General features: G+C 42.5%; 1 protein-coding gene across 1 annotated transcript in view; it reads left to right on the top strand.

Annotated features, from left to right (window-relative positions):
* LOC139461043 (mothers against decapentaplegic homolog 6-like) overlaps positions 1–11460 on the top strand; it is a 37116-nt gene extending 25656 nt beyond the window's left edge. The window contains exon 4 of the mRNA XM_071242548.1: positions 8662–11460. Coding sequence (XP_071098649.1) covers positions 8662–9194 — 533 coding nt within the window. The 3' untranslated portion in view covers positions 9195–11460. The remainder of the gene's footprint in view (positions 1–8661) is intronic.
* Positions 11461–14394: the final 2934 nt, after the last annotated feature.

The raw sequence follows: 14394 nt of genomic DNA, 5'->3' as shown, positions 1-14394 counted from the left end.
GATAAAATATGTGAAGCTAATTTTGGTTTCCCTGTGTCGATTGCTGGATGTCAGTTTAAAAGTGCTACGTTAAATATATGTAATAAAGGACTTGATATTTAAAGTTGTTTTGACAAGTTAAAGGGTGAATGAGCATTATTCAGCCAGTGTTTTAAATATTTTGTATTTCCATTTGCAGTAGATAAGACCAACACTTGTATCAGGACTTGCCACTAGACTGTTTCCTTTATTGCAGAGATGTGTGTCATGAATCACATGGCCAGTGCACACTCATAGTGCATGAGTTATATCCTAATATAACACTGTAGGTATTATATCTTTTAACCATTAACACACATAGGGCTGCTTTAGAGTCGGTAACTTTCTGTGTGGAATGGCAATTACTAGATCATTGCCCTCACTGTATCAATGGGTAGTTAGTTATTACTGCAGAGTGCATCCTTTTGATGGTGCAGGGAGCTTACAATACAATTTACAGGGTATGTGTAAATCGTGATACCACACACAGCGCTGTGTTGAGTTCCGTATTGAGGTGTTGGAGGAACCAGTGCCTGACAGTGTGTGGAGCTTGCAGATGGCGTAACCTGTTGATATGTTTTGTTCCATCTCCAACACTGTGTACTTAGTACGGGATCAAACCTATAGATGTATCTTTCTGCTCTTGACTTAGACATTCACAATTTCTCCTTCAAAATATACTATCTTCCTGCTGCCTTTCTGCCTATGTTGACAGTGAGACTCCCCTACATTGCTTATTGTTGTTCAAGCGACAACGAGTCGAAAAGACCTTTGTTGCCGGCGCAGCCTCTTTTCATATGAGTGTGAAAGCAAAGACTCTCGCCTAAATAGCTTGAGTGAGTCCGCTCTATGCATAAGGCGCCAATGTCACCCTCTTTTTTCTCTCCTAACATTGTTGTTGCTTGTAGTATAGAGTGAGCTAACCTTCCAAGGTTAGAAGTTGGCCTCCATTTGGTTGGGACAGGCCTAGCTTACTTTGTCAAAGTGATATTAACAGGGTCCCTTACATATAGAAGCATATGAATTGACTGCAAGGTTGTCGCGGGTCATAAACTAATGTCCCAGTTGACAAAATGATGTGAGCATTCATAGAGAATATTTAAACTATATTGCACACCTATGTAGAACCATAGACTGTTGAATATACTCAAACAGTACTCTGTTCAAACTGTACTTTATCATTGCCCGGAACAGAATATGTATGTTCAGTAGCACATGACAGAAAGAAAACAGACCCTTCTCAAAGTGAATAGATCAATTTGGAAATGATTTTCAACTTCAGTTTTGTGTGTGATTTTGTTTTGTCAGACAGGAAATGTAGTTACAGTACTATGCTAAGGTTAACATGATTATACACCAGGCAGTTGATATGTTCCAGAGTGGGAAATAATTCCTGGTGAATATCTGGATAATCCGATTATGTAATTGATGTATTACCTTTTAGAGAGAGCTCTGGAACTGATAGATGCTTACAGATGCACATATTGCTGAATTCACATTGAGTTTTCTCACTGACTTGTACATGCTTGACTCACTCACTTTACGTGCTTGACTCACTCACAATACATGCTTGACTCACTCACTTGACTCACTCACTTTACATGTTTGACTCACTCTACACGCTTGACTCACTCACTCTACATGCCTGACACACACACTTTACATGCTTGACTCACTGTGCATACTTGACTCACTGACTCCCTTTACATGCTTGACTCACTCACTCTACATGCTTGACTCACTCACTTTACATGCTTGACTCACTCACTTTACATGCTTGACTCACTCTCTTTACATGCCTGACTCACTCACTTTACATGTTTGACTTACTCACTGTACATGTTTGACTCACTTTACATGCTTGACTCACTCTCTTTACATGCCTGACTCACTCACTTTACATGTTTGACTTACTCACTTAACATGCTTGACTCACTTTACATGCTTGACTTTACATGCTTGACTCACTTTGCATGCTTGACTCACTGACTTTACATGCTTGACTCACTCACTATACTGCTTGACTCACTCATTGTACATGCTTGACTCACTCACTTTACATATTTGACTCACTCACTTTACATGCTTGACACACTCACTTTAAATGTTTCTCTCACTCACTTTACATGCTTGTCTCACTCACTTTACATGCTTGACACACTCACTTTACATGCTTGACACACTCACTTTACATGCTTGACACACTCACTTTACATATTTGACTCACTAACTCTACATGCTTGACTCACTTTACATGCTTGACTCACTTTACATGCTTGTCTCACTCACTTTACATGTTTGACTCACTCACTTTACATGTTTGTCTCACTCACTTTACATGCTTGACACACTCACTTTACATGTTTGTCTCACTCACTTTACATGCTTGACACACTCACTTTACATGTTTGACTCACTCACTTTAGTGTTTTCCTGAATAGACATGTTAGAAGGATAATCTGTTTGAAGATTTATTTGAATATTAGTCATGCTCAAACCAGAATCATACAAGATAGTATTGATTATGTTTCTATATATCAGAGCTCCAGATAAGCTGTGTATCTGCGTAAAATACGCAACAGAAATGAAGAAATACGCAGTAAAATAAAATCCAAGCGTATTAAATACGCAAATACGCAACAAACATTACAGATAAGCTACAAAAATATGCATATCATCTAAATATTGTGAAGTAACCCTGCGTATTCAATTAGCAAATTGGCAACTTATTTTGAAATTATAAACGGGCATTCCGTCAACTCCACGATGACAGTTACGTCACGATCATTTGCCATCACACTTTCTTGTGGGAGTATCGTGGTATTTTTGAGTCCTATAAAGCTCTCGAACCCACACGACACCAGTTTGCAGGGACTAGATGAATAGTGTTTTTAAATATTTAACTTAATTACCCACATGTGTAAAAACTAGTGGGTAACAGAAATTTGAATTCCCCGGATAGAATTACTGATACCCAATGATTTTAAAATGCATGGGTAAAAAACCTACAACACCAAAAGCTTATCTGGAACTCTGTATATGTAATCACAGTAATCTAGTTTTGACTTATTAATAGTCAGTTTATGTTGCTTAGTCCCTTTGACCTGAATTTACTGTAATTGTCAACTTGAGGGTTATCTACGTTATTAAATCATCAGTGAAAATTGTCCATGTTCTCTTTCACGATCACCATATTACACTAATTACATCTATAGTATAACATCCAGAGCAGACCTAGGAAAACAGGCATATTGTCTCAGAACATTCAGCCTCTTCAGTCAGTAGTATGTGATGGATTCTGCTTGTTGTGATTAGTGACTATCTGCTGGTGTAAGCAATTCACATGGACCTGGTGTATGGACCTGGTGTATGGACCTAGTGTATGAACCTGGTGTATGGACCTGGTGTATAGACCTGGTGTATGAATGCGTCTGTGGCAAGCTGGTCCGCCCAGGGCCCCGCTCCACTAAGCAATCTTAGAGCTATTATTGTTGTGAGTCTATGTTAAAGTTGGGAAGTCATGATCATCTAAGCTCTAAGATCTTTTCGAGGATCAAAATGTGACAATCCTGTAAGGCCAGTATTTGGCCATCACGGGTGTCCGTGACAAGCCCGTAAGGCCAGTATTGGGCCGACACATGTGTCCATGACAAGTCTGTAAGGCCAGTATTTGGCCATCACATGTGTCCATGACAAGTCTGTAAGGCCAGTATTTGGCCATCACATGTGTCCGTGACAAGTCTGTAAGGCCAGTATTTGGCCATCACATGTGTCCATGACAAGTCTGTAAGGCCAGTATTTGGCCATCACCTGTGTCCGTGACAAGTCTGTAAGGCCAGTATTGGGCCGACATGTGTCTGTGACAAGTCTGTAAGGCCAGTATTGGGCCGACATGTGTCCATGACAAGTCTGTAAGGCCAGTATTTGGCCATCACATGTGTCCGTGACAAGTCTGTAAGGCCAGTATTTGGCCATCACATGTGTCCGTGACAAGTCCGTAAGGCCAGTATTTGGCCATCACATGTGTCCGTGACAAGTCTGTAAGGCCAGTAATTGGCCATCACATGTGTCCGTTACAAGTCTGTAAGGCCAGTATTTGGCCATCACATGTGTCCGTGACAAGTTTGTAAGGCCAGTATTTGGCCATCATGTGTGTCCGTGACAAGTCTGTAAGGCCAGTATTTGGCCATCACATGTGTCCGTGACAAGCCCGTACGGCCAGTATTTGGCCATCACGTGTGTCCGTGACAAGTCTGTAAGGCCAGTATTTGTCCATCACATGTGTCCGTGACAAGTCTGTAAGGCCAGTATTTGGCCATCAAATGTTTCTGTGACAAGTCTGTAAGCCCAGTATTTGGCCATCACATGTGTCCGTGACAAGTCTGTAAGGCCAGTATTTGGCCATCACATGTGTCCGTGACAAGTCTGTAAGGCCAGTATTTGGCCATCACATGTGTCCGTGACAAGTCTGTAAGGCCAGTATTGGGCCGACATGTGAAATAACCTGTAGATGACAAGGGGAGGTGGGTGGGGGGTGGTTGTAATTATATTGACTAATGCTGGGACTGCAGTCAACTAACAATCACAAGGTCTAGACGGAGACTCACTGAGGCTCCAGGTCAACTTCAAGTCCTGGCATAGGCAGTTTTATAATATGTTTCTACAGCCCACGACCCCCTTGTTCAAACCCCGTCATGGCTGGCCTTTGTTTAGATGTTGTGGAGCCTGTCTAAGGAGTGTCTCTGTCGGAGACTTAATTTGCTTGCTGGCCTGCCCATCGGGGCCATATCAGATGAACTGGACCGTAGGTCATGGTGGTGGAGGCATACAGAATATAACTGGGGATGTGTTTCCTTTGCTGAAGAATGTTCAGGAGATTCCTCTTTTTTGAATTCTCAAAATGTGGTTCTTTTTAGAATAAATCTTATTTTACATTCATGTTAAAGGGGACAGAATTAGAAGTTACTTTGAGGCATTATACCATGTGGTTGGCCAATCATGACATTGTGAAATGTGTCACAAATTAACAATATATCATGAATATGACGACGCTTGGCCTAACATACCTGTGTCATAAGTGGTCCCCATTGATGACACATGGCCTAACATACCTGTGACATAAGTGGTCCCCAGTGACAACACATGGTCCAACATACCTGTGTCATAAGTGGTCCCCAGTGACGCCACATGGCCCAACATACCTGTGTCATAAGTGGTCCCCAGTGACGACCCATGGCCCAACATGCCTGTGTCATAAGTGGTCCCCAGTGACGACACATGGCCCAACATACCTGTGTCATAAGTGGTCCCCAGTGACGCCACATGGCCCAACATACCTGTGTCATAAGTGGTCCCCAGTGACGCCAAATGGCCCAACATACCTGTGTCATAAGTGGTCCCCAGTGACGACACATGGCCCGACATACCTGTGTCATAAGTGGTCCCCAGTGACGCCACATGGCCCAACATACCTGTGTCATAAGTGGTCCCCAGTGACGCCACATGGCCCCCAGTGACGACCCATGGCCCAACATACCTGTGTCATAAGTGGTCCCCAGTGACGACACATGGCCCAACATACCTGTGTCATAAGTAGTCCCCAGTGACGACACATGGCCCAACATACCTGTGTCATAAGTGGTCCCCAGTGACGCCACATGGCCCAACATATCTGTGTCATAAGTGGTCCCCAGTGACGCCACATGGCCCAACATACCTGTGTCATAAGTGGTCCCCAGTGACGACACATGGCCCAACATACCTGTGTCATAAGTGGTCCCCAGTGACGACACATGGCCCAACATACCTGTGTCATAAGTGGTCCCCAGTGACGACACATGGCCCAACATACCTGTGTCATAAGTGGTCCCCAGTGACGCCACATGGCCCCGCATGCCTGTGTATGCCGCCGGCCATATAGACCTGCCTGAGACAGTGTTCTGTGTACAGTGGGAATCCACACTATGTGCATTGCCGGGTCTCGTTATTATACACATCATTAACTGCACAATGGCTTTCACCTTTACAATATGGCGCTACAGCGGTATATATTTTATTTCTTATCAATGCAAGGATAGGGTCGGCCTAGACACTAATCCTAGCCCTCCAAGTAACCTACCGATTATTTGGAAATAATTCATTGTTTGGTTGAAAAAATTACGTGTTTAATAACACAGCCGTGTTTGAACTGTAGTCACGGTAGTTAGCATGAATGAAATTATGGAAGGTATACACTAGGCGGATATGTGATTTGTGTGATGCTCTGTCCTTCAGATGGAATGTAAGTATCAGGTAGAAACAACAAACATGTGGACCTACTGGTGAGGCAGAGTTTAAGAATCACTCAGATATGCCCCTGTTCAAATAAACAATTAAACGTTGACCATGCACGAGATGAAGGAAATCACCCACTCTCTAATGAGAGAATCAACAATATGAAAGTGAGGTGCGAAAAACAGTGTGGTAATGTTTAAACCTGAGATTTGGGACAACCAAAGAACTCTTCCTAGAAAAAGCGTTGTAAGTTTGTCGTGAGTTTAATTGTGAGTTTTAACATTGGATCGGCAAAAGGTTGAAAATAGCACACATACTGGGGCCCTTGCTCTCAGCCTGCTGGAGAATACACAGATCTGTGGCTCCCCGGGCCGATCCACTCCAACCTCCAAGAGGGCGGATAGGTCGCAGGCCTCGACAATCACACCTCCCATACCACCAGTACTCACTTCAAATTCATACCGGACCTATTATTCAAGATCCACCAAATCATATATTTATGATATACAAGGAAAATATTTGAAGGAGATATAGACTTTGTGGTTTGGCTGGCAGCTGTTAAGTTGGCCCTCCTGCACATTCCTCAAATAGACCCGGCTTGAGGTATACATTCATCATGGGGTGCTCCTTGCGATGGGCAGGGAGTGATAAGCGTTGTGGCTTTTAGGAGTAGAGCTAGCATTGAGGTTCCCTGTCTCAAATTCACTGATAGCGCTAGACCCTATTGCAGACTGGTGCCTCGCTGTCGCGTAGCTATCACTCTTCTCTTCCCTTATGTCGCCCTCTTATAGCGTGCAAGCTGGGACACACTCCTCTCCCTCATTATAAAACAAGCTGTTATATTTTCATTAACATGATCAGAACTTTTGTAGTATTGAAGAATGTGAATTAAGTTAAATGTGTGTTATTTTTATTTTGTGAAAAATACTTTATTGACAAAGTTATTGCACATTGAAGATGTTGCTTGTTTAACTTCAGTGTTCAAACTGTGTGTACCAAGAAAATGATTCATACATTGTCTGTTTGTTGGAGAATTTCTGAGCCTGTGTCTTCTGTTCCTCACAAGAATGTGTGATTACTAGGTGTTACGATCTCATCCAGGAAATGTTGTAACTTTCAACTTTGAAACTAGGACTTGAATACCTTAGCTTGAACTAGCTGGATTGTTGATCTGTGATGGCCTGGCAGGTTGAACAGTTTCCACACGCATCTCACAGGAGAATAGCACAACTGATTTGGATAGAGTTAGGAAAATTATGTAGCAAATAAAATAATTTATGAACTTGTTTTTTTTTTCACGTATTATTGTTTTGGCAAGAAAAAGCAAAGATTTGATGTAGAATAAATTTGTAAAAGTTGACGAAAGTGTGGAAGGCGATACCACCTGGGGGTGGGATAGGGGAAGTCTTCAGTCCCTGTGGACTGGTCTCTGTATCTCATGTGGGAGTGATGTCCAGCATGCATGTTGTAATGCTCTTTGGTCAGTATGTAGGTATGCTACTGTCACTCGTTGCTCAAACGTCGTATTGTGTGGTAGTTTTAGGCTCTTCTCACACTTCTCATGGTGTATCTCTATTCACTTTCCTGTTTCTCTATTCACTTTCCTGTTGTTTCTCTATTCACTTTCCTGTTGTATCTCTATTCACTTTCCTGTTTCTCTATTCACTTTCCTGTTGTTTCTCTATTCACTTTCCTGTTGTTTCTCTATTCACTTTCCTGTTGTTTCTCTATTCACTTTCCTGTTTCTCTATTCACATTCCTCTTGTTTCTCTATTCACTTTCCTGTTTCTCTATTCACTTTCCTGTTTCTCTATTCACTTTCCTGTTTCTTCTCTATTCACTTTCCTGTTGTTTCTCTATTCACTTTCCTGTTGTTTCTCTATTCACTTTCCTGTTGTTTCTCTATTCACTTTCCTGTTTCTCTATTCACATTCCTCTTGTTTCTCTATTCACTTTCCTGTTTCTCTATTCACTTTCCTGTTGTTTCTCTATTCACTTTCCTGTTGTTTCTCTATTCACTTTCCTGTTTCTCTATTCACTTTTCTGTTGTTTCTCTATTCACTTTTCTCTTGTGTCTCTATTCACTTTTCTGTTGTATCTCTATTCACTTTATGTGAAGCTGATTTCAGGTGTGATATAAACTGGAATATAATCTACCCATTCTCATGCTTCTAAATCTCTCTCTCTCACTCACTCCGTCACTCACTCACTCACTGGGGTGTATCCCTATCCACTTTGTGGCTGTATCAGTATTCTCCTCCATGTTGTATGTTATGTTATCACACAGTTCTAGTCTTATTATCCATAACCACATGTTGTAGCCTTAATTCACCTTGACTTGTACTGACTGTGCTCTTCTGCGTATTTCAGACAGCGTGAATGCCATGAGCGGCCCTCACTGGTGCAACATCGCCTACTGGGAGCAGCGGCAACGCGTTGGCCGACTCTTCACAGTATTCGAACCCAGCATTAGCATCTTCCAAGTTCTGCCACACGGAGACGGCATGTGTCTGGAGATACTACAACAGGACTCAAACTTAGAATCTGTGCGACGGACTCGAGAGAAGATAGGATTTGGTATTATCCTCAGTCAGGAGGGGGACGGTGTGTGGGTGTATAACCGCTCCCTCTTTCCGATCTTCGTCAACTCTCCAACGCTGGAACTTCCCAATTCTCGGATGTTAGTGGTTCGGAAAGTCATGCCAGGATATTCAATCAAAATGTTCGACTATGAGGAGGCGGAGACGTTGGAACGAACTCGTGACCCCCTGCAGTACGATGGGCCGTATGACCCAAGCTCAATTCGGATCAGTTTTGCCAAGGGATGGGGCCCGTGTTACTCCCGCCAGTTTGTGACTTCATGTCCATGTTGGGTGGAAATACTTTTAAACATTAACAGGTGATAGTGGCTAGGATTGGGACCGAAAGGTCTTGGAATTGCGTCACAACTCTGGGCATTCAAACGAAAAGTGTCCCCCTCCCCTCCACCTAGGGGTGAAGAAGCACCTGCTCCAGGGGAGGCTTGTGATGATTGTGCATGGGATGAGGCTTGCGTGGGCCTCGGCTTTCAGTCCTCCTCACCAGGAGGACCTGATACCTCATCTGGTCCTAACTGACCCTCCATGGCCAAGGTCCTCCAAGCTGCGTCCCATAGCACAATACCAAAATGGCGGCCCCACTTGGGGTCTTCGGAAAGAAACGGGTCTAACGTACTGCTTACTGGATTATTGTTAGCATTTCAGTGTGGCTCTGTCCTTGGACAGGGTCAGAAGTGGAAAATTGGGATTTGCCCACGATTTAAGTATCCGAAAAAAACCCTGCATAAATGATGGTGCAGAGGTGGGCGTGGATCAGGCCGATGACGCCAGCCTCATTTCCATACAAAGTGCCTTCTTTGTCAATGTCAAGGTCACGTACATCTCGCTATGCAGAAAACAAGTCAACTGGCCGTGTTATAAATCGTGAATATTTCCCATCATGCAATAACAGATGCCCAGGCGGAAGCAGGAAAAGAAAATACTAGTTACCTCCCTTGAATACTGAACTACCTACATACATACCTATATAAAATATGTATATATGCAGAAATCAAATTAACTGGGCCTGAAGTGGTCCAAGAAATGGTACGTGAACGGAGGGCAAAAACAAATGAGCCCAGTTATAAATATTTTATATAAGCATACCATGTGCCTGTGTATACGTGTCTCTGTACATACGGTCCAGACATTTTTATCATGTAATTTATGACATCAGAAGTGCAATGCATTTGGCACTTTTTATCCTGTTGAAATACAAAATAGATATGGAATTGTGGGAATGTTGTGCCAAGACCAATGGTGTGCAATTCTTTGTCAACACGAGTTGTGTAATTCAATTATGCCCTCTTCAGCTCTACTACACTTCCAAGGGAAGTTTTATGTTTGAGGGTTGCCATGGTAACGGAATGTTTTTGTTGCCATGGGAACGCTACCTGAGACAATGTGCAAGTATTTTTAACTCTCACAAGCAGCCGATTCAAGACTTGGTAAGGTTTTAACATCAGGCTTTGTTTTGTTTTGACATTTGTTTTACATGTGTTGTGTTAAGAGTTTTAGATGCTACCCATTTGACAGGTCCATTTTCAAAAGTTATTGGGAAAAAATGACTTCAAGTCATTGTTGTCATGAAGGTGCTTGAAGATTAGAATTTCCCGATGGAGTTTCAAGGAGTTTTACTACAAAAGACTGCAGTGTTAATGATAATATTTCCTCTGTAGTCTTGACTCGGCTGTTTGTTGACGTTTTAGCAGCATTTTAATATGAATCTACCTCATTAGCTGGCGTCAATGTTCTGTTACTGCTATGTTATATGTTTGTTACCTCACACACACGGCAGGCCCCGAGGGGTGGGGCAGCCACATTCTGCCTATCACCCAAGGGCACCAGCATGGATGGGCTGTAAGAGAAATTGTGGCTGAAGGTGTCCAAATTTGAAATGATTTGATAAAACTGTTTGAATGAATTTTAAATTTTGAAAATTGTTTTTTTTTTGTACATTGTACAAAGCAACTGTTATGAGTTCGATGTTGTTGGTGCACGGTGCGTGCATGGTGAAATGGACTGCCTCCTTCACACAGACTGGCTGCACAGCACTGCTACCTCCAGGCTGGCCTCATGGTAACTACGGCAAATGCTGGAACGTTTCATATTTTAGAAATATAGAATTTATGAGGACTCCATATTCCTTAACACATAAAGAAATGCTGAAATCAAATGATATGTACAGAAGGTTTCATAATAGGAATTAAAAGCATCTAATACCTCTTAGTGATAGCTATAAGAAAATGTTTTAGTATTGTTAAAGATGAATAGGGAAAGCCTGTTGTAGAGGATCCTGGCTGGTTGGGGACTGGCCACTGACGTTGGTGTGGATACCTGGCTGTGTTAACCTCATTGTCAGAGGATGCTTCTGGACAGGATACAGGACAATTAACCCTGTTCAGGAGGGTCAGTGACTGACATGGGGTCAGGAGGGCAGGCAGGACTCACCCACCAGTTGTCTTCCAGCAGGAGGGAGGAAGGGAGGGAGCCGGTGTATGGGGACAGTGAGAGGGGGATGATGTGAGGGCGACGGGTGGGGGAACACTTGACGATGGGTGCCTTGGTGACTTGACTTGATCATAGGTGCCTTGGTGACGGAGGATGGTGGTGACATGAGGACGGGTGACAAGGGTGGGGCAGGAGAAGCAAGGGTGACAGTTCAATGTGGAGGTATATATACCTCTGTCCCCGTGTCTCCAGGGAGGGGAGGGGAGGGGTAGATGCTAAGAAGCAGGTTTATCAGTGCAGATCAAGAATTTATGTTTATATACAATATGATATAACTGTTTTGGTCATCGGGGATATTGCGCTACACTAGATCGAGCTGAATGTCCAGGTGGATGTGATGATGAATATAATTCAGTTTATTCTGGTGTAAGATGAATGTTTGATGTAGTTGTGTCCTAAGAAGGCCGTTCATAATGAGATCAGTCTCAAGCAGTTTGAAGTCTAACACAGCAGATTATAAGCCAGGTTGTATCTTCTCCCCAAGATGACAGATTTTCAGAATAATTAAGCTGTGATGGTAACATAGCGAGATGTCGGCCATGCTCGAGCCAGCCACTTGAGCAAATCTATATCTGCTATCTGCATATTGGGACATGATCAGGTGAAACTCGCAACTTAAAGCGACATTGGATAGCAGGGATCGTGAAACCTAAATGCAAATAGGACAATATGAGAAGGTGACTGAGCAGGAATAGATGTCTCCTGCAGTTTATGAGGGCTCTTGATCTACAGGGATTAAGAGGACCTGCGCCAGGCTGACTAGATTCTTGCAAAAAGACACACAAACATGTAGTTGGTCAATGTAGGTGGATATTTTATACAGCTTTGTTTGCATTATCTCTTGAAAAATATTTACATGTTGAAATCACATTATTTGAAATACATAGGTATGAGTAACGGGAGAGTCATTTGGTCTTGATTGTTTCACTATTTGACTAGCTGGATGGCATCAGTTTCCACTCTTCTATAGGTCCGACATGAAAGTACTGAACATTGGATGGCCTCATTCATCATTCAGATGTTTCAAGGGACAAGTCTGTGTTAAAAATTCAATATCTGGGATTGTTGAGTTCATGTGTACCATGATGTTTGTTTTTGAATTGAAAGAAGAGTAGTTCATGGAGGTTTAATGTTGTCCTTTAGAATTGTTCTGCAAGTTTTGGGGTTGAATACAGATGTACTCTGAGAACTGAGATCATACAGGTGGGTCAGTAGTAGGTTCATGAATACACCTGAGTGCACCACAGACAGTATGAAGGGATGGAGTTACCTGAGAATATGACAGACTGATTTATCTGAGAATATGACACAGATTTACCTAGACTAACAGACTGATGGACTGATTTGCCTGAGAATATAACAGACTGATGGACTGATTTGCCTGAGAATATGACAAGTTTTGCTTGTAAGTGTAAGATGCCCTCCATCATGTGAGACACATTTAGAACCCCCTCCCCCCAATCCTCCTCCCCCTCCCCCCTGGTGGACTACCCGATAGTGACTCCCGACAATGACTTTGGGTTTCTGACTCTCCCTGTTGTGAAAGCCTCTTGTTCCTCCTCACAGTGAATTGCCTGCAGTTAGTGTGGGGCCTCCTCGTCCGCCAGTTCACTGTCTTACATGGCTTTCACATTTCAATAAGGGAAAACCATTTGCAGGAGAATGGGTCTTGGCTGAAATGTTTGGCTAGTGATGTGAGAGAAATGATGGACTCCTCACACAATAGAATATGATAGAGCTAGCTTCATGATCCCCCGTGGTTTGAGGGGGCAGGCTTGGGATTGGGCAGGGGAAGGGGATTAGCAGGCTTTAGGGGGCAAAACTGGCAGCAGTCACTTACATCAAATATTTCGATTTTAAGTCATACAAAGAAAATTAAATTGAAATTACAGGCCATTGTGTATATTTTGTTTCACATTTGAAAAGAATTTGATTTTTAATTATCTTTTGAATGGAAGAAAATATTGTTTTTGTTTTAAAAGTTTGAATTTGAGTACAATCTTTCAGCAGCATGGAAAGTAGTCAGATTGTAATAAGGGGCTGATCTTTAAGTGAATGTTTATAAAAGCGCATTTAGTAGACCAGGTGGAGTCCGGTTAAAGTTAAACACTAGTTGTTCCAGTATTTGCCTAAAGTTACTCTGTTTTGTGTTCTATTTATTTGTTTGGCTGGCAGTGCTGTAGAGTGTGGTCTGTGTGAGAGAGCTGCAGTAGCTACTGAAGGTACAGACAATGCCGCTACACTTGAACTATCTCCGGAATGTTGTTTGTTGCACTCTTGAATGGCGTGGGGAGAGGCCAGACTTGCTGGCTCCTGGGTCAGGGGAGATAACTCCGCTGTAATCTTACCCCTAGCCAAACATTGGCAGGACAGTTGATTGCGGCTGCACTTGAATGCAACAGTATGTATTGTTTCTGAGCTTTTCATCTTGAAAATGTCAATATTTATTACAATTTAGACCCAACAGTAAAGATCTGACTTTTTAAAGTTTATTTGAAGATGTGATAAAAGGATGCTAGCATGAGATGGTTCTTTAAGGGGAAAGCGATCCTGTTTCAATGTTTGTTAAGTTGTTCTTTTTTTAACATGAAGTATCCAGATGAAACTTGTGCTTTATATGGAGATGAAAATCTGTACAGAATACACAACAGACCACTATCAATACTTCACATACTTGTTAACTATCTTATCCTATGATACCAGAACGTAATATATACAAGACTGTGAAGTATTGACGAGGATAACAGGCATTCATGAGGCTTAACAGCAAGATAACAGCTGATATGCATGATAACAATTATTGATAGGCATTCTACGTTGATGTGAGGGTCAGTGTTATGAGATGGTTCAAGTGCGGCGGCGGCGGCGGTGCCCCCGTGGTGTGTGGTGTCTTGGCACAGGGTTCCCAGTACTGGTGGCAGAGAAGCATGGCCAGAAACTCCCTCATTGTATCTTGTATCTTGTACCTACACAAATGATGTACCTCATTGTATTCATACAAGCATGGTACAAGTAA

The sequence above is a fragment of the Haliotis cracherodii genome, unplaced genomic scaffold (assembly GCF_022045235.1).
Source record: "Haliotis cracherodii isolate W230 unplaced genomic scaffold, xgHalCrac1.p SCAF_14, whole genome shotgun sequence".
Lineage (NCBI taxonomy): Eukaryota > Metazoa > Mollusca > Gastropoda > Lepetellida > Haliotidae > Haliotis > Haliotis cracherodii.
This window is presented reverse-complemented; position numbering and strand designations above follow the sequence as displayed.